This window comes from Bos grunniens, chromosome 5, assembly GCF_055505025.1.
Source record: "Bos grunniens cultivar Pamir isolate PY7600 chromosome 5, Bosgru_T2T1.0, whole genome shotgun sequence".
NCBI lineage: Eukaryota > Metazoa > Chordata > Mammalia > Artiodactyla > Bovidae > Bos > Bos grunniens.
The window spans coordinates 64,890,387-64,904,540 of record NC_141169.1 but is presented as its reverse complement, the minus strand read 5'-3'; the positions used below and the strand labels follow the sequence as shown (position 1 = coordinate 64,904,540).

Sequence of the window (14,154 nt, the reverse complement as noted above, 5' to 3'; positions counted from 1 at the left end):
TCAGCAAAGCAATGTCTCTGCTTTTTAATATGACATTTAATAAATGTCATAACTTTTCTTCCAAGGAGCAAACATCTTTTAATTTCATGGCTGCAGTCACCACCTGCAGTGATTTTCAAGCCCTCTAAAATAAAGTCTCTCACTGTTTCCATTATTTCCCCATCTATTTGCCATGAAATGATAGGACTGGATGCCATGATCTTTGTTTTTTGAATGTTGAGTTTTAAGCCAACTTTTTCACTCTCCTCTTTCACTTTCATCAAGAGGCTCTTTAGTTCTTCGCTTTCTGCCATAAAAGTGATGTCATCTGCACATCTGAGGTTATTGATATTTCTCCTGGCAATCTTGATTCCATCTTGTGCTTCATCCAGCCTGGCATTTCACATGATGTACTCTGCATATGAGTTAAATAAGCAGAGTGACAAAAATTAAAGATTTACTGAGCATGGTCCTACTTATCAGAGCAAGATCCAGTTTCCCCCACAGTCTCTCCCAACAGGAAGCTTCCCAAAGCCTCTTATCCTTATCCATCAGAGGGCAGACAGAATGAAAACGACAATTACAGAAAACGAATCAACTGATTGCGTGGACCACAGCCTTTTCTAACAGTGAAACTATGAGCCATGCCATGTAGGGCCACCCAAGACAAACGGGTCATGCTGGAGATTTCTAAAAAAAATGTGGTCCACTGGAGAAGGGGATGGCAAACTACTTCAGTATACTTGCCTTGAGAACCACATGAATGGTATGAAAAGGCAAAAAGATGTCTTTTATAAGTTGATTAAATTTCTTTCTATTCCAGTTTACTAATAGTTTTTGTTAGGAATTGATGTTGGAGTTTGGCAAATATTACTTCCATATGTGTTGAGATAATCAAGATTTTTCTTTTTTAGTTTGTTAGTATAGTAATTTATGAATGTTAAATTTGCATTCCTGAAATAAACTCCATTTCATCATGGTGTAATATTGTTTTTATGTATTGTTGGATTCAACTTGCTAGAATTTTGCTGAGAATTTTTGCATCTATATTCATGAGTGATATATTGATCAGTAGTTCTTTTTTGTCATATGTTTTTGATCTCATAGAATGCTGATCTCATAGAATGTTAGGCACTATTTGTGCCTCTACAATATTTTGGAATCCTTTTGTAAAATTGATATTATTTCTTTTTTAAATACCTGGCATAATTTCCCACTGAAGCAATTTAAACCTGGAGGGTTTATTTTTGTTTTGTGAGAAATGTTTGTAATTACAAGTTCACATTCAGTTTCTTTAATAGATGTAGGGCTATCAGGTTATACATTTTTTAAAAAGATTATTTTGGTAGTTTTCAAGAAGCTTGCCCATTTCATCTAAGTTTTCTAATTTGTTGATATAATGTTATTAAAAAATATTCTCCTGCTGTTCATGTCTTTAGAATATATAGTGATACTACTTCTCTACTCCTGATTTGATCATTTATATCTTCTATTTTTATCCTTATCAGTTTACCTATAGGTTTTTAAATTTATAGCATATTTTTTAAAAATCACTTTTTGATTTCCTCTCTTGTTAGCCTGTTTTTTATTTCATTGTTTTCCTTTCTTCTGCTTACTTTGGGGTAATATACTCTTCCTATTTTTTAAAGTAGAAGCTGAGATCATCAATTTAGAACCCCTCTCTGATCTATTAGTGTCATTTTAATACTATAAATTTTCCTTTAGATATTTAGTTGTGTCCCAAAAGTTTTGATATTTTGTGTTTTCTTTCTCTTTCAGTTGTAAATATTTTCCAAAATCTTTATGATATTATCTTGGACTTATGTGTTATTCAGTTACAAATATTTGTGGATATTAAAGATACTCTTCTGTGAATGATTTTTAATTGAATTTCATTAGAGTCAGAGAACATATTTTGTGTTATTTGAATCTTTTGAACTTATTGAGGTTTGTTTTATGATCCACAATATAGTATATATTGATAAATGTCCTGTGTTCACTTGAAAAGAATGTGTATTCTGCTATTATTGCATTGGTTCTATAAATGTCAGGTCAAGTTGGTTGGTGTGTGTGTGTGTGTGTGTGCATGCATGCTGTCATGTCCAACTCTTTGCAACCCCATGGACTGTAGCCCACCAGGTACCTCTGTCCATGGAATTTTCCAAGCTAGAATACTGGAGCACATTGCCATTTCCTTCTCTAAGGGATCTATCTTCCTGACATAGGGGTAGAACCCAGTCTCTTGCATTGACAGGTGGATTCTTTACCATCTGAGCCACCAGGGAAGCCCCAATTTGGTTGGTAGTGTTATTCAAGTCTTATATCCCCTTACTGATTTTCTGTTTACTTGTTCTATCAATTATTGAGAGAGAGGTATTAAAATCTCCAAGTATAAGTGTATAGGTCTATTTCTCTTTGCAATAGTATCAGTTTTTTGCTTCATGTATTTTGAAATTCTGTTGTTGTTGTTCAGTCACTAACTCAGGTCTGACTTTTTGTGACCCCCTGGACTACAGCATACCAGGCTTCCCTGTCCATCACCAACTCCCAGAGTTTACTCAAACTCATGTCACTGAGTTGGTGATGCCATCCAACCATCTCAACTTCTGTTGTCCCCTAATCCTCCAAGCTTCAATCTTTCCCAGCATCAGGGTCTTTTCAAATGAGTCAGTTCTTCACATCAGGTGGCCAAGTTATTGGAGTTTCAGCATCAGTCCTTCCCATGAATATTCAGGTCTGATTTCCTTTAGGATGGACTGGTTGGATCTCCTTGCAGTCCAACGGACTCTCAAGAGTCTTCTCCAACACCACAGTTCAAAACCATCAATTCTTCAGCACTCAGCTTTCTTTATAGTCCAACTCTCACAGCCATACATGACTACTGGAAAAACCATAGCTTTGACCAGATGGACTTTTGTTGGCAAAGTAATGTTTCTGCTTTTTAATATGCTGTGTAGGTTGGTCATAACTTTTCTTCCGAGGAGCAAGCGTCTTTTAATTTCATGGCTGCAGTCACCATCTGCAGTGATTTTGGAACCCCCAAAATAAAGTCTGTCACTGTTTCCATTGTTTCCCCACCTATTTGCCATGAAGTGATGGGAGTGGATGCCATGATCTCAGTTTCTGAATGTTGAGTTTTAACCCAACTTTTTCACTCTCTTCTTTCACTTTCATCAAGAGGCTCTTTAGTTCGTCTTTGCTTTCCACCATAAGGGTGGTGTCATCTGCATGTCTGAGGATACTGATACTCTCCCGACAATCTTGATTCCAGCTTGTGCTTCATCCAGCCCGGCATTTTGCATAATGTACTCCAACTCTTGAGAGTCCCTTGGACTGCAAGGAGATCCAACCAGTCCATTCTGAAGGAGATCAGCCCTGGGATTTCTTTGGAAGGAATGATGCTAAAGCTGAAACTCCAGTACTTTGGCCACCTCACGCGAAGAGTTGACTCATTGGAAAAGACTGTGATGCTGGGAGGGATTGGGGGCAGGAGGAGAAGGGGACGACAGAGGATGAGATGGCTGGGTGGCATCACTGACTCGATGGACGTGAGTCTGAGTGAACTCCGGGAGTTGGTGATGGACAGGGAGGCCTGGCGTGCTGTGATTCATGGGGTCGCAAAGAGTCGGACACGACTTAGCGACTGAACTGAACTGAACTGACTCTGCATCTAAATTAAATAAGCAGGGTTGATGTACTTCTTTCCTATTTGGAACCAGTCTGTTGTTCCATGGCCAGTTCTAACTCTTGCTTCTTGACCTGCATACAGATTTCTCAGGAGGCAGGTCAGGTGGTCTGGTATTCCCATTTCTTTAAGAATTTTCCACAGTTTGTTGTGATCCACACAGTCAAAGGCTTTGGCATAGTCAATAAAGCAAAAGTAGATGTTTTTCTGGAACTCTCTTGATTTTTTGATGATCCAGTGGATATTGGTGGAGAAGGCAATGGCACCCCACTGCAGTACTTTTGCCTAGAAAATCCCATGGATGGAGGAGCCTGGTAGGCTGCAGTCCATGGCGTCGCTAGAGTCAGACACGACTGAGCGACTTCACTTTCACTTTTCACTTTCCTGCATTGGAGAAGGAAATGGCAACCCACTCCAGTGTTCTTGCCTGGAGAATCCCAGGAATGGAGGATCCTGGTGGGCTGCCGTCTATGGGGTCACACAGAGTCGGACAGGACTGAAGCGACTTAGCAGTAGCAGCAGCAGTGGATATTGGCAATTTGATCTCTGGTTCCCAGGAATCGAACTAGTGTTTCCTGCCTTGCAGGCAGATTCTTTACCAACTGAGCTATCAGGGAAGCCCTGTGTATCTCTATGTTTAAAGCTAATTTCTTGTAGTGAGCATACAGTTGGGTCTTACTTTCTTTAATCCAGTCTGATGATATTTTTTTGAACTGGGATGATTAGATAATTAACAGTGATTGTAATTGTTGATGTGGTTATTTTTGTCATTGATATGGTTAAATCTATCATCTAACAGTTTCGTTTGTATTTGTATCAAATCTTCCTTGTTTCTCTCTTCTGCTTTTTTGTTCTTTTGCCTCTTGAATTATTACTATTATTTTTTTGATTTCACATTATTTTAAATGAGTACATTGAATTTGTCTTAACACTTGTTTTTACCTGTGGCTAATTTATTCATTAAAAATAATCAGTTATTTGATTTATAATTTAGCGTATATTTGTTAAATAACTGTTGTATTCAGTATTTAGAGAAAAATTATTGGAGCAGATGAATCTTGATCTAGGCTTTTGAAGAATGGTAAGATGCTTTTTTAGAAAATCTATCATAGGTTAGTAGAAGGGCATGAGTAAAGGCTCAAAGGTGGAAATTAATAGGGCAAGATGGGTAAATAAGCAAGAGAAACAAAGGTATAAAAATTTTAAGAATATAATAGGAAACTAAAAATGCTTCAAGGATTGATTTAGAAAAAAAAAGATTGCTAAAAGTCTAACAATAATAACGAAATTGTAAAACATATTCATATCTTATAACTTTCCTGGTTTAACTGTCACTTTTTTTTATTCTCAGGAGGTAAGCTACCACTAAAGAAAATAAACCACTGGATTGAAATGAAGTTAAGATAAAAATAAAGTTAAAATCTTACAATTGACTGGTTATATTACATCATTAATTTCCTCAAGACCTTCTTTATTATCAAATAGTTTAATTCTTATCTCATTTCTTTTTTTGGGGACAGTTTCCTGTTTTAAATTGTATAATGCTTTATCTTGGTTTTATTTACTCTTGGGCAACTCTCAGTGTTCTTCATGTAACTTTTTCCCTATGTTGGACCCTAAAGTATTGTTAATTATCCATGGTTCTACTGTCCGTCCTATATTTTTCTTTCTTTCTTTTTTTCCTCACAATATACGTTCATATAAGTTCTCTGACCACTTCAGTGAGGGCTGGGAAGTTTTAAGATTTTCAGTTGCGTTGAACTTGGAACTATCTACCTAACTTAGGTTTGATTTTTTTTTTTCACCCAGGGATTGATATTTTGGCTAATATCAACATTTGAGAGAAGGTTTCACCTTGCCTTCATATACAGATTTTCCACTGAGGTATTTGAGCCTAATGACCTCTCCTAGGAGGTCACCATATTGATGCTGAACTTAGTGTGGACACCCAATTGGCATAGTGCACCGCAGCCCAGAACTCCTGGGTTCAAGCAGTCCTCCAGCCTCAGCCTCCTGAGTAGCAGAGATTACAGGTGCATGCCACCATGCCCAGCTGATGGCCTGTCTCTTAGAGAGTCTGAAATCAAGCACTCCCTTGGTTTTATCGTATAACAATTTATTGAACAAACATAAAAAATATAATAGATGCTAGTGCTATGTTCAACTACTGCCCAAAGTGCTTTATAAGTACTGATTCATTTGATCCTCACAACATTTTAAGGTAGTAGTACTATTATCATCATCTATATTTTGCAGACAAGGAATTAAATACTTGAGAGAGATTAAATACTTTATCCAGGGCTACCCCCAGCAAGTAATGGAGCCAGGTTTTTGAAATCAGGTTGTCTAACTTAAGAACCATGCTTGTAACTAGATATTTTCATAGTTTTCTGGAGATCCTTACTTTTATATAAGTATGTCAGATACCTGAAATTTAATGTTTCCAAGCCTGAAGTCATTGTTTGCTTTCCATCTGCACTGTCTTCCTCCAGCAGATTTGCCTTTCTTTTCGCAGCTTAGTTAATGTCATTTTCCTTTCGGTCACTTAGACATTTAACTTGAGTGATTCTGTGCTAACTATTGTACTTTTGTATCCTTCCTATTGTATCCTTCCTTCAACTGATCTCTGCATCTTATTGGTTTGACTTTTTATAACTGTCGAATAAGAACATTCTACTCATTTTCACTGTCTCAACTTGGTTGTGATCTCTCATTTTGAATAGCTGTTTATTCTCTTCTCAGAGATGCTTGTGTGCTCTCTGGTACCTGGATTATCTTACTAGCCTGTACTTGTTAGTTTATGTGTCTCTCTTCTCCATTAGACTCTGCTCTTGTAAAGAAGGCCCTTGAATTATGACTTTGTGCTCTCAGTACTTAGCTTAATATGTGGCATACAATTGATACACAATAAATATTTTGTGAATACATGAATTAGTTTGTCATTGGCAGTGGTGGTTTAGTCGCCAAGCCGTGTCTGACTCTTGCAATCCCATGGACTGTAGCCTGTCATGCTCCTCTGTCCATGGGATTCTCCAGGCAGGAATACTGGAGTGGGTTGCCATTTCCTTCTCCAAGTTTGTCATTAAATGTTAGTTTTGATGGCTTTGATAACATCAGAGTTTTTTTGGGAGATTTACTTTTGGAAAACTTTCAATACCTATTTTTTTTAAACTATAGTTTCTATAATTGTAGTGATCAAGGATAAAATGGATTCTTTCTTATAGTTATATGTTATCGTCAAAATATATTGTATAGTAAAATAACTTCAAAACTATTAGAATCTTTTTATGGTCTGTGATAATCAAATCTAATTATATTTTCAAGGGTGAAATATGTTTTACATTCTCTTGCTAGCAATGGAACAGCAAGAAGTGTTTATATTCTTTCCATATCCAAAAATATAACTTATGCAAACCACTGCCATCTCAGAATGAGTGTGTTGAAAAGGAGGAGGCAGGTGACTTAAATCTTTCTTCTTGGTAAAGAATATAATAGTTGAACGTTAATTGGATCCAATATTTAAGTAATGACTGAAAGTTACAGGGAATTTTGGGGTCCAAATTTAAGGAATACCAGGGGGTCTGCATTTGCTAATAATTTCTAATGGTAGCTTTCAGTTCAGTTCAGTTGCTCAGTCGTGTCCGACTCTTTGCGACCCCATGAATCACAGCACGCCAGGCCTGCCTGTTCATCACCAACTCCCGGAGTTCACTCAAACTTACTCACTAATAATTTCTCTTCATCAAATAAATGAATAAAGATATTGTTCTGAGGGGAGTGCAGGAAAGGTGGCAGTTGTTTTCACATGAGTAAAATCCTCATCTGAAACATGCTGCTGACTATTTTGCAAAGCACAGTTCTGCTCCCCTGTTAACTGTGTGCTTGTGCTTTATTTGCAGCATCTGGCGAGGCCCCAATGTGAACTGCACAGACAGTTCGGGTTACACGGCTTTACACCATGCAGCCTTAAATGGACATAAGTAAGTGCCACTTATTTGGACTGGAATCTGTGTGTATTTAGTTACATGTGATGAAGTTAATTATGTCTGATGGTTCCTGTTTCATGTTGCCACGAGTCCCCTGGGCTTAGATGAATTTGGAGAAGCACCAGGTGCTCAACACTTGACATGTTGAAAGTGGTAGGAATGTTGCTGAGGATGAGTATGTGCAGAGTGCAGATCAAGTCAAAGACCACACAGGGAAAATGGAAGAAGTGCCAGGACCATGTTAGTCACGTGTACATTTGGCATGGGAATGGGATAAACCAGGGGTTCCCAACCCCTGGGCCACACATAGGTACTGGTCCATGGCCTGTTAGGAAGCAGGCTGTACAGCAGGAGGTGAGAGGCAGGAGAGTGAGCAAAGCTTGTCTGTATTTACAAACTCTCCCCATTACTCGCATTAATGCCTAAACTCTGCCTCCTGTTAGGTCAGTGACATTCATTAGATTCTCACAGGAGCGTGAACCCTACTGTGAACTGTGCATGTAAGGGATCTAGGTTGTGTGCTCCTTGTGAGAATCATCCCCAAACCACCCTTCTCCTCACTCCCTGGGTCTGTGGAAAAATTGTCTTCTATGAAACCAGTCCCTGGTGCCAAAAAGATTAGGGACTGATGGGATAAACCACTCAATGATGCCTCCCTACTTTCTGGGGTATCTTCACGAATTATAGGATTATTCACTAAGAATGAACTCTTTTAGTAGAGTCTTGCTTTTATAAGCCATGGCCACTTTGACAAACCTCTTTGAAATCCTCAAACTAAGCTAACATGCTTTCTCTCTGTCATTCATGAATGGTCTCTCGGGTTTTAAACCTCTTTAACCTGTGGAATTATATTTCAAATAATGTGATAGTCTATGATATGGAGGGTGAAAAAATGTATAACCATCAACAGTATTTTATTGACAATGTTTTAGCCAGGAAACCTAATGGTTTAGTGACAGTGTGAGGAGTCCTCTGAATGAGTCAAATGTTCTGTCGTCCTTCATCAGAAGAAAGGTGACCTTGTTCATGTGTCTCCTCTCCTATCTGTTTTTCCTTTGCTTTAATTATTCAAGTTAGTCTTTTCAGATCTGAATCATTTCATTTCACTTCAGTAGTTTTAAGCATGGTAATTACTGCCTTAAAATTACTATAGTGTGCTAAGTCACTAAGTTGTGTCTGCCTGTTTACAACCCTATGGACTGTAGCCCACCAGGCTCCTCTGTCCATGGGACTTCCCAGGCAAGAATACTGGAGTGGGTTGCCATTCCCTTTTCCAGGGATTCTTCCTTACCCAGGGATCAAACCTGCATCTCCTGCATTGCAAGCAGATTCTTTTACCACTGAGCCACCTGGAAAGCCTCCAAAATTACTGATAGTTATCTTTTAATTTTGCATTTAACATTTCTTTTATTCTGTGAATTGAGACACAAATTGAGACTTAGTTATACTTGATTACACTTCATGATCTTAAAGCTCTCATACAAGGACCTTACCATTTTTGTCATTATTTATCATTCTGACTGTTTATACTGTTCATGGGGTTCTAAAGGCAAGAATACTGAAGTGGTTTGCCATTCGCTTCTCCAGTGGACCACATTCTGTCACATCTCTCCACCATGACCCACCCGTCTTGGACTAGACAAGGCTGTGGTCCTAGTACTGAAAGAGAAACGCCCCAGGTCAGTAGCTGCCCAATATGCTACTGGAGATCAGTGGAGAAATAACTCCAGAAAGAATGAAGGGATGGAGCCAAAGCAAAAACAATACCCAGCTGTGGATGTGACTGGTGATAGAAGCAAGGTCCGATGCTGTAAAGAGCAATATTGCATAGGAACCTGGAATGTCAGGTCCATGAATCAAGGCAAATTGGAAGTGGTCAAATAAGAGATGGCAAGAGCGAATGTCGACATTCTAGGAATCAGCGAACTGAAATGGACTGGAATGGGTGAATTTAACTCAGATGACCATTATATCTACTACTGCGGGCAGGAATCCCTCAGAAGAAATGGAGTGGCCATCATGGTCAACAAAAGAGTCCGAAATGCAGTACTTGATGCAATCTCAAAAACGACAGAATGATCTCTGTTCGTTTCCAAGGCAAACCATTCAATATCAAAGTAATCCAAGTCTATGCCCCAACTGGTAACACTGAAGAAGCTGAAGTTGAACGGTTCTATGAAGACCTGCAAGACCTTTTAGAACTAACACCCAAAAAAGATGTCCTTTTCATTACAGGGGACTGGAATGCAAAAGTAGGAAGTCAAGAAACACCTGGAGTAACAGGCAAATTTGGCCTTGGAATACAGAATGAAGCAGGGCAAAGACTAATAGAGTTTTGCCAAGAAAATGCACTGGTCATAGCAAACACCCTCTTCCAACAACACAAGGGAAGACTCTATACATGGGCATCACCAGATGGTCAACACTGAAATCAGATTGATTATATTCTTTGCAGCCAAAGATGGAGAAGCTCTATACAGTTAGCAAAAACAAGACCAGGAGCTGACTGTGGCTCAGACCATGAACTCCTTATTGCCAAATTCAGACTTAAATTGAAGAAAGTAGGGAAAACCACTAGACCATTCAGGTATGACCTCAATCAAATCCCTTATGATTATATAGTGGAAGTGAGAAATAGATTTAAGGGCCTAGATCTGATAGATAGAGTGCCTGATGAACTATGGACTGAGGTTCGTGACATTGTACAGGAGACAGGGATCAAGACCATTCCCATGGAAACGAAATGCAAAAAAGCAAAATGGCTGTCTGGGGAGGCCTTACAAATAGCTGTGAAAAGAAGAGAAGCGAAAAGCAAAGGAGAAAAGGAAAGATATAAACATCTGAATGCAGAGTTCCAAAGAATAGCAAGAAGAGATAAGAAAGCCTTCTTCAGCGATCAATGCAAAGAAATAGAGGAAAACAACAGAATGGGAAAGACTAGGGATCTCTTCAAGAAAATCAGAGATACCAAAGGAACATTTCATGCAAAGATGAGCTCGATAAAGGACAGAAATGGTATGGACCTAACAGAAGCAGAAGATATTAAGAAGAGATGGCAAGAATACACAGAAGAACTGTACAAAAAAGAGCTTCATGACCCAGATAATCACGATGGTGTGATCACTGACCTAGAGCCAGACATCCTGGAATGTGAAGTCAAGTGGGCCTTAGAAAGCATCACTACGAACAAAGCTAGTGGAGGTGATGAAATTCCAGTTGAGCTATTTCAAATCCTGAAAGGTGATGCTGTGAAAGTGCTGCACTCAATATGCCTGCAAATTTGGAAAACTCAGCAGTGGCCACAGGACGGGAAAAGGTCAGTTTTCATTCCAATCCCAAAGAAAGGCAATGCCAAAGAATGCTCAAACTACCGCACAATTGCACTCATCTCACACGTTAGTAAAGTAATGCTCAAAATTCTCCAAGCCAGGCTTCAGCAATATGTGAACCGTGAACTTCCTGATGTTCAAGCTGATTTTAGAAAAGGCAGAGGAACCAGAGATCAAATTGCCAACATCCGCTGGATCATAGAAAAAGCAAGAGAGTTCCAGAAAGACATCTATTTCTGGTTTATTGACTATGCCAAAGCCTTTGACTGTGTGGATCACAATAAACTGTGGAAAATTCTTCAAGAGAGGGGAATACCAGACCACCTGATCTGCCTCTTGAGAAATTTGTATGCAGGTCAGGAAGCAACAGTTAGAACTTGACATGGAACAACAGACTGGTTCCAAATAGGAAAAGGAGTTTGTCAAGGCTGTATATTGTCACCCTGTTTATTTAACTTCTATGCAGAGTACATCACGAGAAACGCTGGACTGGAAGAAGCACAAACTGGAATCAAGATTGCTGGGAGAAATATCAATAACCTCAGATATGCAGATGACACCACCTTTATGGCAGAAAGTGAAGAGGAACTAAAAAGCCTCTTGATGAAAGTGAAAGTGGAGAGTGAAAAAGTTGGCTTAAGGCTCAACATTCAGAAAACGAAGATCATGGCATCCGGTTCCACCACTTCATGGGAAATAGATGGGAAAACAGTGGAAACAGTGTCAGACTTTATTTTTCTGGGCTCCAAAATCACTGCAGATGGTGACTGCACTCATGAAATTAAAAGACGCTTACTCCTTGGAAGGAAAGTTATGATCAACCTAGATAGCATATTGAAAAGCAGAGACATTACTTTGCCAACAAAGGTCTGTCTAGTCAAGGCTATGGTTTTTCCTGTGGTCATGTATGGATGTGAGAGTTGGACTGTGAAGAAGGCTGAGCGCTGAAGAATTGATGCTTTTGAACTGTGGTGTTGGAGAAGACTCTTGAGAGTCCCTTGGACTGCAAGGAGATCCAACCAGTCCATTCTGAAGGAGATCAGCCCTGGGATTTCTTTGGAAGGAATGATGCTAAAGCTCAAACTCCAGTACTTTGGCCACCTCATGCAAAGAGTTGACTCATTGGAAAAGACTCTGATGCTGGGAGGGATTGGGGGCAAGAGGAGAAGGGGACGACAGAGGATGAGATGGCTGGATGGCATCACTAACTCAATGGACATGAGTCTGAGTGAACTCCGGGAGTTGGTGATGGACAGGGAGGCCTGGTGTGCTGCAATTCATGGGGTCGCAAAGAGTCGGACACAACTGAGTGACTGATCTGATCTGATCATTATGACATGTTTACCTTGAAACTTATTGCATAAATTGAACATTATCATTCTGTTTGAAGAATATTTGAATTATGTAAAATATCATAAACTTAATGTTTCATCACTTAGATCCTTAGTATTGGAATTCTCAAATTACATTTTTTTTCATCCAGTCCTTATTCTATATGACGTAACCTTATACCGCCGACCTAAGAACTTTTTATTTTGCCGAGTCTTTTTCAGCTATTTTGCTACCCTTCTCTAGAGCGGAAAATGTGTCCAGATCCTTACCATCTGAGTCTTTTAAAGGAAATGCTATTTATTCTTCTTCATACCTGAATTGTCAGGAGGGAAGTCAATTAAATCAGCCCAAGCTGACTTCTTTGGCCATCTTAGTTGGGGATTCAGTGGCTCTGGTGGAACCATATTTCTTGGTCCCAGCTGGGAAGACAAGCTATCAAGTATAATGGACGGAAGATCTTGGGCTTGACTATTTGAGCTATACAACTTTTCTCGTTCTACCTTAGCTTGGCATTATTTCTCAAAATAATATTGTACCCAAATGTCCCTTTCTTGATTTTCAGTGGTTTTAAGTAAATGTTTTTGGTTTATATGTGACATCCTATGAAGTTCTAACCATTAAGATATATTTCTCTGAGGCTTCTTGCACAATTTTTAGTTTTATTGGCAGTGTAAAAAGTGAGGATAATTTAGGTGAATTGAATAGCAGTCACTAAGCTTATCATAAAGAGATGGGAATTTGACTGTATTTCTTTTAAGATCTTTAATTGAAGATGTTCTCTGAGGATTATATATCTCTGCTTTGCTTTCATCTAAAGGTATCATTTTTCTTTTTAATTTTTTTGCCCTTTTTTTTTTTTTTAACAAAACCACTCAGATGGCATTCCCTCCCTCTTACTTTCCCAAAAGAGAAAGATTTTACTTAGTGTCATCATGCAGGTGTTAGAAAAAAGTAGGAAAATTCTAATCCCATCTCTCCCTCCCTGCCAGTTATGTGACCTTGAGCCATTTAATTAACCTCTTTATGCCTCAGTTCAAATGTACTGAATACACCATATTCCTTCTAATTATAACATTTTATGATATAATATTTTGTTATTTGTGGCTCAGTTAGGTACTATGATGTTACAGTTCTGAAATTTGGATTTTCATCTAGAAAGAATTCTTGATTTTAAATTATTTAATTTATCAAGGACTTTTAAAGTTAGAGATCATTTATTCTATCCTACCTTCATTACTTCTTTTATTTTATAGATGGAGAAACAAGACCATGCTGGATAAGTGACTTAGTGGCCACTTAATCATTAAGGTGGGGCTGTATCTAGAGTCCGAGTGTATACTTTGACCTGTAATTTACCTTGTATCCCTCTATGACTGTATGCACATCAGTGTTCTAATTTCTTATTGGTTTTTCTCTGTCACATTATGTATTTCTGGCTGCCTCCCATTATCATCAAGTAGTGTATTCTCACGGAATGCTCAGTTAAATATTGCCATAAGAAAAGATATTTGTAGAATAAAAACTTGTCATAGAATATACCTCAGAGCCAGAGGACAATGGTTTTCCTTTTCTTTGTCTTTGGTATTCTCACTTCAAATAGTTAATGAAACATTGTGCTGTATTCCTCCCAAGCAAGGCTTAGCCGTCAGCATAGAAACACTTCATTTCTATCCTTGTTCTTGCTGCTTGTATCCATCAACTTTAGATTGTTTTCACAAACATGGTTTCTAGGCTGAAAGTGTTAGTTGCTCAGTCATGTCCAACTCTTTGGACCCCATGGTCTGTAGCCCACCAGGCTCTTCTGTCCATGGGATTCTCCAGGCAAGAATACTGGAATGGGTTG

At 38.7% G+C, this 14,154-nt stretch overlaps 1 protein-coding gene across 8 annotated transcripts in view; it reads left to right on the top strand.

The window, feature by feature from the left end:
• Positions 1-14,154, top strand: part of ANKS1B (ankyrin repeat and sterile alpha motif domain containing 1B) — a 1,153,827-nt gene that overhangs the window by 135,227 nt on the left and 1,004,446 nt on the right. For all 8 annotated transcript variants that reach the window (XM_086400851.1, XM_086400849.1, XM_086400852.1 and 5 more), the window contains exon 2: positions 7,564-7,644. In XM_086400851.1, coding sequence (XP_086256977.1) covers positions 7,564-7,644 — 81 coding nt within the window. The remainder of the gene's footprint in view (positions 1-7,563; positions 7,645-14,154) is intronic.